Here is a 13,745-nt window from a genome sequence, read left to right as displayed (position 1 = left end):
CATGTGAATACCGGAAAAAGACAGTATGCCAGTCTCCTGTAATAGTATCCCTCACCTTGAGGAGGACAAACATTATTTTCTAAAGTTTTCTAAAGTATGTGGCTCACATGTAAATTTTGCCAATCTAAAACCAACAAATGTAGTGTGATTCGACAATTAAAAACAAAAGTAGGGAAAGGCAGCTTTGCACTCATTTGATACAGGGTAGGGATGATGAGCGGGGGAGTACATATCATTTATACCACTTAAAACTTTGAAAAGATGTGTTGTTTGGTCCAAATCAACCACTTGAGCTGATGACTGTACTTTTATCCCTATAATGACCCAAGTAAATTTGTTACAACTACAATTTTATGCCCCAAAGCATCAATATAGGCAAGACCTGGGTGGAGGAAAGTCTTATCTGCATTTTCAGTTTACCCTTAGTTAACAGACAAAAATCGACAGAGTGAAAATGGGCAATGTAGCTTGTATGTCGAATGAAATGCCTTGTTTGAGTTGCCAATGCACAAGATCATGAACTGGTTGGGAACAAATCTATTACATTTTACAAACCTGGGCATTTCCATAACTTGCAAACGTAAATGAGGTGAAGTGTAGTTGTATGTGCATGTTTTTGTTTATTTTTACAAATACATTACTTTAAATTTGTATCTTCGAGCTGGTAATTCAGGAGAATGCGGGCTTTGAGAAACATGCACTAAAAATTAATTGAAATTTAGCTAGGCGTCCATAAACTTAAGAGAAAAAAATCTCCATACGCAGTTGGAAGTTATTTCCTGTTGACTCATTATGAAGTATACTTGAGTGCTACAGGATTCTCCCCCTTCAGGCTTCTTTTTTCAATTCCACTAATGAACTAGATTTTTAAAATCTATTTTTTGGCATAGATCAAAATTTCATTTCTATCTTAAATATCCCAGTCAGCGAAGTAAAAGAAAATGAGATGGGGAATGCAGTTTTAAGGTGTTTCAATGGTCTTCCTATTCTTTTATTAGAGAAACATTTTATCGGAGTAAATTTTTAGGCCATGGTCTCTTTCACCCGAAAATGACTTCAACATTGCATGCACTTCATTACCATGAAGATCACCAAACGTACCTGCTGAAACATCTGAACAGTTGGAGAATAAGCTCTCAGCGAGAGAGCAAACTTCAGAAGATTGAGTTTCAGTTGTGACAAAAATTGGCCAGCTTTCTTTAGAATCAAGTTACTATAACTACGTTCAGAATCTGTTAAATAAAATTGTATCACATTAATTAGAGAACTGCATAAATAAAGTCAGTTGCAGCAATTATCTTAGTAGTATGTTATAAATTACTAATTTTGCCAGTAACAGCATTGTCATCGCAATGTAACAGTTACAGGGTTGAGTCCCACTGCTCTTGAAAATCTGTCATCCACAGTTGTAATGTTTCACTAGTTTGCTGTGAAGCCAAGTTCAATCTGCTTCCTTTTACAAGTGGATATCAAAAAACAATGCTCAGCTTGCCCCACTTGGTTTCAACGCTATTCAACTCCTGACAAGCTTTGGTGGCACTCAAAAGCCCACAGTCCAGGTCAGCCTACTATTGACTGAAAAATAGAAACACCAAGACTGAAGCAGCAAATTCTTTCTTTTTGAATTGATGAAAACCAGAAGAATGAAGGAGATGGGAGGGTGGCAAATGTAACCCCACTGTTTAAAAAAGGAGAGAAAACAAGGAACTACAGATTGGTTAACCTAACATCAGTACTAGGGAAAAAGCTAGAATCTATTATAAAAGGATGTGATAACAGGACACTTAGAAAGTATCAATGGGATTAGACAAAGTCAACATGGATTTATGAAAGGGAAATCGTGTTTGACAAACCTACTGGAGTTTTTTTGAGGATGTAACTGGTAGAATAGATAAGGGAGAACAAGTGGATGTGGTGTATTTGGATTTTAAGGAGGCCTTTGATAAAGTCCCACATAAGAGGTTAGTGTGTAAAATTACAGCACATGGGATTGGGGGTAATATACTGGCATGGATTGAAAATTGGTTAACAGACAGGAAACAGAGAGTAGGAATAAATGGGTCTTTTTCGGGGTGGCAGGCAGTTACTAGTGGGGTACCGCAGGGATCAGTGCTTGGCCCCAGCTAGTCACAATATATATCAATGATTTGGATGAGGGAACCAAATGTAATATTTCCAAGTTTGCTGATGACACAAAACTAGGTGGGATTCTAAGTTATAGAATCATAGAAAATAGGAGCAAGAGTAGGCCATTCGGCCCTTCGGGCCTGCTCCCCCATTCAAAATGATCACGGCTGATCGTCTAACTCAGTACCCTGTTCCCGCTTTTTCCCCATATCCCTTGATCCCTTTAGCATTAAGAAATATATCTATCTCCTTCTTGAATACATCTAATGACTTGGCCTCCACTGCCTTCTGTGGTAGAGAATTCCACAGGTTCACCACCCTCTGAGTGAAGAAATTTCTCCTCATCTCTGTTCTAAATTGTTGTGAGGAGGATGCAAAAAGAGGCTTCAAGGAGAGTTAGACAAGTTGAGTGAGTGGGCAAATACATGGCAGATGCAGTATAACATGGATAAATGTGAAGTTATCCACTTCAGAAGGAAAAGCAGAAAGGGAGACTTTTATTTAAATGGTGATAGATTGGGAAATGTTGATGTACAAAGGGGCCTGGGTGTCCTTGTACATTGAAAGTCATTGAAAGCAAACATGCAGGTGCAGCAAGCAGTTAGGAAGGCAAATGCTATGTTGGCCTTCATTGCAAGAGGATGTGAGTACAGGAGCAAGGATGTCTTACTGCAGTTCCACAGGGCCTTGGTGAGACCACACCTGGAGTATTGTGTGCAGTTTTGGTCTGCTTACCTAAGAATATACTTGCCATAGAGGGAGTACAGCGAAGATTCACCAGACTGATTCCTGGGATGGCAGGACTGTCTTATGAGGAGAGATTGGGTCAACTAGGCCTGTATTCACTAGAGTTTAGAAGAATGAGAGGGGATCTCATTGAAACATATAAAATTCTGACAGGGCTAGACAGACTGGATGCAGGGAGGATGTTTCCCCTGGCTGGGGGGTCACAGTCTCAGGTGAGGAGAAATTTTTTCACTCAGAGGGTGGTGAATCTGTGGAATTCTCTACCACAGAAGGCCGTGGAGGCCAAGTCACTGAATATATTTAGAAGGAGATAGATAGATTTCTAGACACAAAAGGCATCAAGGGGTATGGGGAGAGAGCAGGAATATGGTATGGAGATAGAGGATCAGCCAAGATCATATTGAATGGCGGAGCAGGCTTGAAGGACCGAATGGCCTACTCCTGCTCCTATTTTCTATGTTTCTATGCTTAGAATGCAAAAGACACATTCAATGTATAAATGATCTGTATTTTAAAATGCAAAGAACTGGTATAAAAGCAAGAAAGTAACTGGTATAAATTTAAAACCATGTTAAGTAAAATCACTACCAATTGTAGTAATTGTTGCTGATTTTACATTATCACAATTGCCAAGTAGTTTATATCAAAGTTTAACTGGAAATATTTTCAATGGTAAGAACAAGCATTGAAGATCACAAACCCAAACTTAACTTATTAGTTTTTTTCCAAATCTATTCTTTGCTTTTCTATCTTTTTTCCTTTGTTTTTAAAAGACCTTTAATGATGGCTGACCAAGTTTTGAGAAAAATTAAAATATTCCAATTTGTTCTTCGAGCCAGCGTGGACACGATGGCCCCCTTCTGTGCTGTATCTTTTCTATGGTTTCCAACCATAGAAAACCAAACATAAAATAGTGATTGGTATACTGGAACTCAAATACTACTCAAGGTAAAAAGGTGACAAGACCTACCACCACACTACTCTATATACTGATCGCTGGTGGTGTGGAGCCCAGCAAGTTTGAACATCAATGAACAGTATCATGGAGTGGAAGGAAAAAAAAGTTTGAACTCCTCACTGCACAGAGCTCTCAATCTCAGGTGTCCTATTAGGAAGTCCTGAGCAGCTGAGTAGAGGGGAAACATGGCTTTATATAGCCTGAGGCAATAAATACGATTCAGTCTAATGTTCAAATCACAATTATTATCATCCTTATTTGTTCACCCTGTATCAGACAATCATAGGAAACCCTTATCTACTTCGACCATCAAACCTCAGTGATATCACTACGAGTATATACTGCAAAGGAACCAATCTACTTTTAGGCTAGATTCACCTTTGATATTTTCCGTAAACCTGAAGCAAACAGCCCACAGAAAACCGGCTTAATACACATTACATATATTATATAAATATGTAAATTTAAATATTTCTTGTAATTATACTCTTTGGTGCTCAATGTTTAAAATCCCCTTCTAGCAATCATATTAAGAACACCATCGGCACTTTCGCGATGCCACAGTTCCGTTCCTGCCAAATCTTCCCAATTTGCTAGCACAGATTTACACTGCAGAATATACAAGATAACCTTACCCCCCTGAAGGTATGTTATTTCCTTGACCGTGTCAACAAACTGCCAAAATTTTTCAACATCTTCTTCTGCTATGAACTCACTGGAAAAGAAAAGCCAGATAATATTTTAAATTTTGAAAAATGTAGATGAATTATCTGCACACAATGATTAGAACCAATAAAAAAGTAGAACTTTCTTGCAGGGAAAATTTCAGATCAAGTAAACATAGATTTGTTAAGTGAGGAAAAGTATCCTGTGAGATGTGGAGTCGGTGGGTGTGGGGGTTGAGCTATGATTTAAATTTATACAATTCCAAATTAAGTATGTTTTTTTTTGAATCTTGCTCATTATCTGAACTTCTGGTAATATGAAAATGTTACAACTCCTTGCAAACATTTCAGGAAAGGGACGATTTCATAACATATTTTAATACGATGAAATCAGCACAAGAAAGGGACATTGGCACTTGCAGCACAAACGAGAGCATCACAAGAGAGAGCCCAAGTTACATTCTTCCACGTTTCTAATTTACAGAATTTATTCAGTCTGAACATTTTCTTGCCAACTACCCCGCTCTCCATATTAACACTTTCTCCAGAATGCAGTGATCCTGGACAGTTTTGGTTCCACCCAAAAGTTTGTTCGCAGTACTGTACTTCTCACCAGTTATACTGTCTGTGAAATTGCTTGGAACTATTGTGTATTACACCCATCCATCACCACATTAATATAGCAGCATCACTAATAATGCGTATGTTTATTATCAAAGACAACTGAAACTCTGGATAGCTGGAAGCTTACTTGTTCCTCTTTATAAGCTAGTCATTAACATGTAGAATGTCACCAGCTTATTTATATACAATGTCAAATGCAAACCTATGTCAATAAGCTTGTGTCCTTTCAAATGTTTTTGTCATATTTAGTAACAGACACCAATAAGCCTACAAAGTCTCACAAGATATAAACCCATATAGAGAAGCAGACGAGCAGTTTTACTCCAACCAGTTTCCCTTCAAACAGGCAACCAAGCAAAGAAGGTTTAAAAGACAGCTATCATAGAATCATAGAAGTTTACAACATGGAAACAGGCCCTTCGGCCCAACATGTCCATGTCGCCCAGTTTATACCACTAAGCTAGTCCCAATTGCCTGCACTTGGCCCATATCCCTCTATATCCATCTTACCCATGTAACTGTCCAAATGCTTTTTAAAAGACAAAATTGTACTCGCCTCTACTACTGCCTCCAGCAGCTCGTTCCAGACACTCACCACCCTTTGAGTGAAAAAATCGCCCCTCTGGACCCTTTTGTATCTCTCCCCTCTCACCTTAAATTTATGTCCCCTCGTTATAGACTCCCCTACCTTTGGGAAAAGATTTTGACTATCTACCTTATCTATGCCCCTCATAATTTTATAAGATCACCCCTAAACCTCCTACTCTCCAGGGAAAAAAGTCCCACTCTATCTCACCTCTCCCTATAAGTCAAACCATCAAGTCCCGGGAGCATCCTAGTAAATCTTTTCTGCACTCTTTCTAGTTTAATAATATCCTTTCTATAATGGGGTGACCAGAACTGTACACAGTATTCCAAGTGTGGCCTAACTAATGTCTTGTACAACTTCAACAAGACATCCCAACTCCTGTATTCAATGTTCTGACCAATGAAACCAAGCATGCTGAATGCCTTCTTCACCACCCTATCCACCTGTGACTCCACTTTCAAGGAGCTATGAACCTGTACTCCTAGATCTCTTTGTTCTATAACTCTCCCCAACGCCCTACCATTAACGGAGTAGGTCCTGGCCCGATTCGATCTACCAAAATGCATCACCTCACATTTATCTAAATTAAACTCCATCTGCCATTCATCGGTCCACTGGCCCAATTTATCAAGATCCCGTTGCAATCCTAGATAACATTCTTCACTGTCCACAATGCCACCAATCTTGGTGTCATCTGCAAACTTACTAACCATGCCTCCTAAATTCTCATCCAAATCATTAATATAAAGAACAAATAACAGCGGACCCAGCACCGATCCCTGAGGCACACCGCTGGTCACAGGCCTCCAGTTTGAAAAACAACCCTCTACAACCACCCTCTGTCTTCTGTCGTCAAGCCAATTTTGTATCCAATTGGCTACCTCACGTTGGATCCCGTGAGATTTAACCTTATGTAACAACCTACCATGCGGTACCTTGTCAAAGGCTTTGCTAAAGTCCATGTAGACCACGTCTACTGCACAGCCCTCATCTATCTTCTTGGTTACCCCTTCAAAAAACTCAATCAAATTCGTGAGACATGATTTTCCTCTCACAAAACCATGCTGACTGTTCCTAATCAGTCCCTGCCTCTCCAAATGCCTGTCGATCCTGTCTCTCAGAATACCCTCTAACAACTTACCCACGACAGATGTCAGGCTCACCGGTCTGTAGTTCCCAGGCTTTTCCCTGCCGCCCTTCTTAAACAAAGGCACAACATTTGCTACCCTCCAATCTTCAGGCACCTCACCTGTAGCTGTCGATGATTCAAATATCTCTGCGAGGGGATCCGCAATTTCCTCCCTAACCTCCCATAACGTCCTGGGATACATTTCATCAGGTCCCGGAAATTTATCTACCTTGATGCGCGTTAAGACTTCCAGCACCTCCCTCTCTGTAATATGTACACTCCTCAAGACATCACTATTTATTTCCCCAAGTTCCCTAACATCCATGCCTTTCTCAACCATAAATACCGATGTGAAATATTCATTTAGGATCTCACCCATCTCTTGTGGCTCCGCACATAGATGACCTTGTTGATCCTTAAGAGGCCCTACTCTCTCCGTAGTTACTCTTTTGCCCTTTATGTATTTGTAGAAGCTCTTTGGATTCTCCTTTGCCTTATCTGCCAAAGCAATCTCATGTCCCCTTTTTGCCCTCCTGATTTCTCTCTTAACTCTACTCCGGCAATCTCTATACTCTTCAAGGGATCCACTTGATCCCAGCTGCCTATGCATGTCATATGCCTCCTTCTTCTTTTTGACTAGGGCCTCAATCTCCCGAGTCATCCAAGGTTCCCTACTTCTACCAGCCTTGCTCTTCAATTTATAAGGAATGTGCTTACCCTGAACCCTGGTTAACACACTTTTGAAAGCCTCCCACTTACCAGACGTCCCTTTGCCTGCCAACAGACTCTCCCAATCAACTTCTGAAAGTTCCTGTCTAATACCATCAAAATTGGCCTTTCCCCAATTTAGAATTTTAACTTTTGGGCCAGACCTATTATTCTCCATAGCTATCTTAAAACTAATGGAATCATGACAGGTGATTTTTTGACCATTTTTATACAGAAAAGGATTTTGGAAAATAATTTTATATTTAAGGGTCGTGCTTTAAAGCAAAATGTGTAGGCATAACTTAAAAAAGGCACTGAGAGGAACAGTAGTTAAAATGGCAATGTTAAGCTTTGATGTGGTTTGCCCAAAGACTAAACGATAAGCAATTCATTAGCCTGATTGCCAATCGACAAACACATTATACCCAGTGTCTTGGGCGGTCCCTATTCCCAGGAATTCAGCAGGGCTCGTCTGCCACAGGTCCTCCCTTGGGGTTGTTAACGCAGGGAGATAAAAGACAGAGACAGGTACACAGGCAAACAGTTAGGCATTTAAACCAGGCTTAGAAGGAGACTACGGGACGGTAGTTAGGAATTTTTTTTTTACGTCAAGCAAGATGACCAACTGATGTGGAGAAAATTATACAAAGACAAGTTGCAATGATTGAGTTAAGCAAGTCCGATCATAACTGTTGCTCTGTGTGTTCACTTACTGTGAAATAAAGTAGCTTAATTATTCATATCTGGTCTTATCTTACCAGATGTTTTCTCAGTCTATCTTCAAAAACACTGGAGGGCACATGCAAAGACAGGAATAGCCAGTTGAGATCACAAGAAGGTACAACTGTTACGCAGTAGTGTGACCCAGGGTGTAAGTAGGTATTCGGTAGTGAGATTCTAGTTGAGCACACAAGGGGCGTGGGATCCACTTAAGGGAGTGAATGATGCCACTGAACTGGAGAAGGTACCTACGGCAGACCTGAATTTGTAACAGCACCATATAAATAGGGCAAGCCTCCACACCTCAATCATGTCCCCCCTCAGCCTCCTTGGAGCAGAGGAGGCTGAGGGGGGACATGATTGAGGTGTACAAAATTATGAGGGGCACAGATAGGATGGATACTAAGGAGCTTTTTCCCTTCGTTGAGGGTTCTATAACAAGGGGACATAGATTCAAGGTAAAAGGCGGGAGGTTTAGAGGGGATTTGAGAAAGAACTTTTTCACCCAGAGGGTGGTTGGAGTCTGGAACTCACTGCCTGAATGGGTTGTGGAGGCAGGAACCCTCACAACATTCAAGAAGCATTTGGATGAGCACTTGAAATGCCATAGCATACAAGGCTACGGACCAAATGCTGGAATATGGGATTAGAGTAGACAGGGCTTGATGGCCGGCGCGGACACGATGGGCCGAAGGTCCTCTATCCGTGCTGTATGACTCTATGACTCTATGACTCTAATTACTGTGCCAGAAGTTTTTAAAAAAAAGCATATTATAAATTGCCATGTGGGCCCCTTAAAAAGACAGACGCAGGTGGTACTGTAATTGAAAAAAAATCAGGAAATGGCACTTGTTGAATAGTTACTTTGTATCGGTCTTCACAGTAGAGGATGAGGATAAAGTACCAGAGATGCAAGGAAAAGGGTACAAGGAACTTACTAGATTTAATACAAATTAATAAAAGGGTAATGGAGAAAATAATGAGATTAAAAGATACACAAAACTCCAGGACCTGATTTTAATAGCCCGGGCTATTAAAAAGGTGAGGAAATCGTAGTCAAGATCTACCAAAACTCTCTCGATTCAGGAACTGTCCCCTTGGTTTGGAAAATTGCCACTGTCACTCCACTATTAAAGAAGGGTAAGATAGATAAACTTGTGTGTAGAAGCAGAGAATGTGGGTAGGGTTTTAAATGAATATTTTGTCTCTGTATTCACAAAGGAAAGGGATTATCCGGATGTAGTAGTTAAAGAGGAGAGGTGTGAAATATTGGATAAGGTAAACATTACGAGAGAGGAAGTACTGGAGGGACTGGAATCCTTGAAAGTTGATAAGTCACCAGGGCCGGATGGATTGTTTCCTAGGCTATTGAAGGAAGTCAGGGAGGAAATAGCGGATGTTCTGAGGATCATTTTCTATTCCTCACTTGATACAGGGGAGGTACCGGAGGACTGGAAGACTGCAAACGTAGTACCATTGTTTCAAAAAGGGTATGAGGGAAAGGCCGAACAATTATAGGCTGGTCAGTCTTACCTCGGTGGTGAGCAAACTATTAGAATCAATACTGAGAGATAGGATAAACTGTCACTTGGAAAGGCATGGTTTAATCAGAGATAGTCAGCATGGATTTGTTCAGGGAAGGTCATGCCTTACAAATCTGATTAAATTCTTTGAGGAAGTGACAAGGAGGATGGATGAGGGTAGTGCAGTGGATGTTGTCCACATGGATTTTAGTAAGGCATTTGAAAAGGTCCCATATGGCAGACTGGTCAGAAAGGTAAAAGCCCATGGGATACAGGGAAATGTGGTGAATTGGATCCAAAATTGGCTCAGTAACAGGAAACAAAGGGTATAAGTCGATGGATGTCTTTGCAAATGGAAATCCGTTTCCAGTGGTGTGCCACAGGGCTGAGTATTGGGTCCCTTACTGTTTGTGGTATATATTAATGATTTGGACTTGAATGTAGGGGGCATGATTGCAAATTTGCAGACGACACAAAAATTGGCCGTGTAGTTGATAGTGAAGATGATAGCTGCAGACTCCAAAAAGATAACAATGGGTTGGTGGAGTGGGCAGAAAAGTGGCAAATGGAGTTCAACCCAGAGAAGTGTGAGGTAATGCATTTAGGGAGGGCAAACAGTAAAAGGGAATATGCAGTAAACGGGAATATATTGAGCGGGGTAGAGGAAGTGTGCACAGGTCCCTGAAGGTGGCAGTACAGGTAGATAAGGTTGTGAAGAAGGCATACGGAATGCTTTCCGTTATTAGCCGAGGTATAGAATACAAAAGCAGGGATGTATTGATGGAACAGTATAAAACGCTGGTAAGGGCCACAGCTGGAGTATTGTGCGCAGTTCTGGTCACCACATTACAGGAAGGATGTAATTACTCTGGAGAGAGTGCAGAGAAAATTTACAAGAATGTAGCCAGGGCTTGAAAATTGCAGCTACGAGGAGAGACTGGGGTTGTTTTCCTTAGAGCAGAGAAGGCTGAGGGGAGACTTGATTGAGGTGTACAAAATTATGAGGGGCCTAGAGTAGACAGGAAGTACCTGTTTCCCCTAGCGGAGAGTTCAAGAACTAGAGGACTTAGATTTAAGCTGATTGGCGGAAGGATTAGAGGGGACATGAGGAAAAGCTTTTTTACCCAGAGGATGGAGGGTGCATGGAATTCGCTGCCCCAATTGGTCATAGAGGCAAGGACCCTCAACTCTTTTTAAAAAGTAGCTGGACCTGCACAGGCTGGGTGAGTGGGCAGAGATTTGGCAGATGCAATACAATATTGGAAAATGTGAGGTTATGCACTTTGGCAGGAAAAATCAGAGAGCAAGTTATTATCTTAATGGCGTGAAACTGGAAAGTACTCCAGTACAAAGGGATCTGGGGGTCCTAGTGCAAGAAAATCAAAAAGTTAGTTTGCAGGTGCAGCAGGTGATCAAGAAGGCCAACGGAATGTTGGCTTTTATTGCTAGGGGGATAGAATATAAAAACAGGGAGGTATTGCTGCAGTTATATAAGGTATTGGTGAGACCGCACCTGGAATACTGCACACAGTTTTGGTGTCCATACTTAAGAAAAGACAAACTTGCTCTCGAGGCAGTACAAAGAAGGTTCACTCGGTTAATCCCGGGGATGAGGGGGTGGACATATGAGGAGAGGTTGAGTAGATTGGGACTCTACACATTGGAGTTCAGAAGAATGAGAGGCGATCTTATTGAAACATATAAGATTGTGAAGGGGCTTGATCGGGTGGATGCGGTAAGGATGTTCCCAAGGATGGGTGAAACTAGAACTAGGGGGCATAATCTTAGAATAAGGGGCTGCTCTTTCAAAACTGAGATGAGGAGAAACTTCTTCACTCAGAGGGTAGTAGGTCTGTGGAATTTGCTGCCCCAGGAAGCTGTGGAAGCTACATCATTAAATAAATTTAAAACAGAAATAGACAGTTTCCTAGAAGTAAAGGGAATTAGGGGTTACGGGGAGCGGGCAGGAAATTGGACATGAATTTAGATTTGAGGTTAGGATCAGATCAGCCATGATCTTATTGAATGGCGGAGCAGGCTCGAGGGGCCGATTGGCCTACTCCTGCTCCTATTTCTTATGTTCTAATGTTCTAAAGTGCTGTAAGCTGCAGGGCTACGGACCGGGTGCTGGAAGGTGGGATTAGAATGAGCACCTGCTTGTTCTTTGAGCCGGCGCAGACACGATGGGCCAAATGGCCCCCTTCTGTGCTGTATCCTTTCTATGGTTCTATAAACTAGGAAATTAAAGGTCTATAAGTCTAACGTCTGTTGTGGGGAAGTTACTAGAATCTGTTATTAGGGACAGAGTGACTGAGTACTTGGATAAACATGAGCTGATCAGAGACAGCCAGCATGGATTTGTGAAGGGTAAGTCATGTCCAGTGAACCTAGTTGAATTTTTTGAGGTAACTAATGTGGTAGATAAAGGAATGTCTATAGATGTTATTTATATGGACTTCCAGAAGGCATTCAATAATGTTCCACACAAGAGACTTAACAAAAATGAGAGCACATGGAATTGGAGGCAACCTCTCGACATGGGTAAGGAATTGGTTAGGAGGTAGGAGACAGAGAGTTGGGATAATGGGTATATACTGAAATTGGCAGGATGTGACCAGTGGTGTCCCCCAGGGATCTGTACAGGGGCCTCAGCTTTTCACTATATTTATAAATGACTTAGATGGAGGAAGAGAGCCATATCCAAGTTTGCTGCGACACCAAGTTAGGTAGCACAGTAAATAGTGTAGATGGGAGCAGAAAGTTGCAAAAGGACATTGATAAATTAAGTGAGCAGGTAAAACTGAGTCAGATAAAGAGTTCAATGTGGGGAAGTGTGAGGCCATCCACTTTAGACCCAAGAAAGATAGATCAGAGTATTTTCTAAATGGCGAGAAGCTAGGAACAGTGGAGGGATCCAAGTATAAAAATCACTAAAAGCTAGTGGACAGGTCCAAAAAATAATTAAAAGGGCTAATGTAATGTTGGCCTTTATCTCATGGGGGCTGGAATACAAAGGGGTGGAGTTCTGGGCACTGCACCTCAGGAAGGATATATTGGCCTTCGGAGGGGTACAGCGCAGATTCACCAGAATGATATCAGAGCTAAAACAGTTAAATTATGAGGACAGGTTGCATAGACTAGTATTGTACATAGGCTTGTATTACCTTGGATATAGAAGATTAAGGGGTGGTCTAATTGAGATGTTTAAGACGATTAAAGGATTTGGTAGTGTACTATTTCCTCTAGTGGGAGAGTCTAGAACAAGGGAGCATAACCTTAAAATTAGAGCTAGGCCATTCAGGGGTGATGTCAGGAAGCACTTCTTCACACAAAGGGTAGTGGAAATCTGGAACTCTCTCCCCAAAAAGCTGTTGAGGCCAGATCAATTGAAAATTTCAAAACTGAGATTGATAGATTTTTGTTAGGCAAGGATATTAAGGGTTACAGAACCATGGCGGGTAGACGGAGTTAAGATACAGATCAGCCATGATCTCATTGAATAGCGGAACAGGCTCGAGGGGCTGAGTGGCCTACTCCTGATCCTATGTTCCTATGTCATTCACCTGGTTTACATTTCTGTGATTAAGACGATAAAATTATGAACATAAATATGTTTTAGCATTTGTAGCACTGCACTGAAAAAGCTTGTTTCTAAAATTTACTAACTAATTCTTATAGCTTCTTTACTGTCTGCTTTTTCATAGCCCATGCAATTCCCATTAAGATCAAAATAAGTATCACTCCAACTTTGTTTCTTGGGAAGTTATAACTTTCTCCGACGTACCTATGATTTTGGAATCGGAAGGCCTTTACCCCGACTCCTGTACTGTTTGGATTCCAACGGCCTGTTCTCTTCAACTCTAGCCTCCAAATCCCATTTGTTCAGTCCCATTTCCTGAGTCTTCTTTCCCTGCTGGTCTCCTCTCCCAAGCTACACCCCTCCCCCCCAACCAGC

At 41.3% G+C, this 13,745-nt stretch overlaps 1 protein-coding gene across 2 annotated transcripts in view; it reads right to left on the bottom strand.

Moving 5' to 3' along the window:
* uggt2 (UDP-glucose glycoprotein glucosyltransferase 2) overlaps positions 1 to 13,745 on the bottom strand; it is a 685,376-nt gene that overhangs the window by 642,256 nt on the left and 29,375 nt on the right. For both annotated transcript variants that reach the window (XM_067986476.1, XM_067986475.1), the window contains exons 3-4: positions 4,468 to 4,547; positions 1,102 to 1,232 (exon numbers count right to left, since the gene is read on the bottom strand). In XM_067986476.1, coding sequence (XP_067842577.1) covers positions 1,102 to 1,232; positions 4,468 to 4,547 — 211 coding nt within the window. The remainder of the gene's footprint in view (positions 1 to 1,101; positions 1,233 to 4,467; positions 4,548 to 13,745) is intronic.

The sequence above is a fragment of the Heptranchias perlo genome, chromosome 6 (assembly GCF_035084215.1).
Source record: "Heptranchias perlo isolate sHepPer1 chromosome 6, sHepPer1.hap1, whole genome shotgun sequence".
Taxonomy (NCBI): domain Eukaryota; kingdom Metazoa; phylum Chordata; class Chondrichthyes; order Hexanchiformes; family Hexanchidae; genus Heptranchias; species Heptranchias perlo.
The sequence above is the reverse complement of the archived record's forward strand: the minus strand, read 5'-3'. Positions and strand labels throughout refer to the sequence as shown.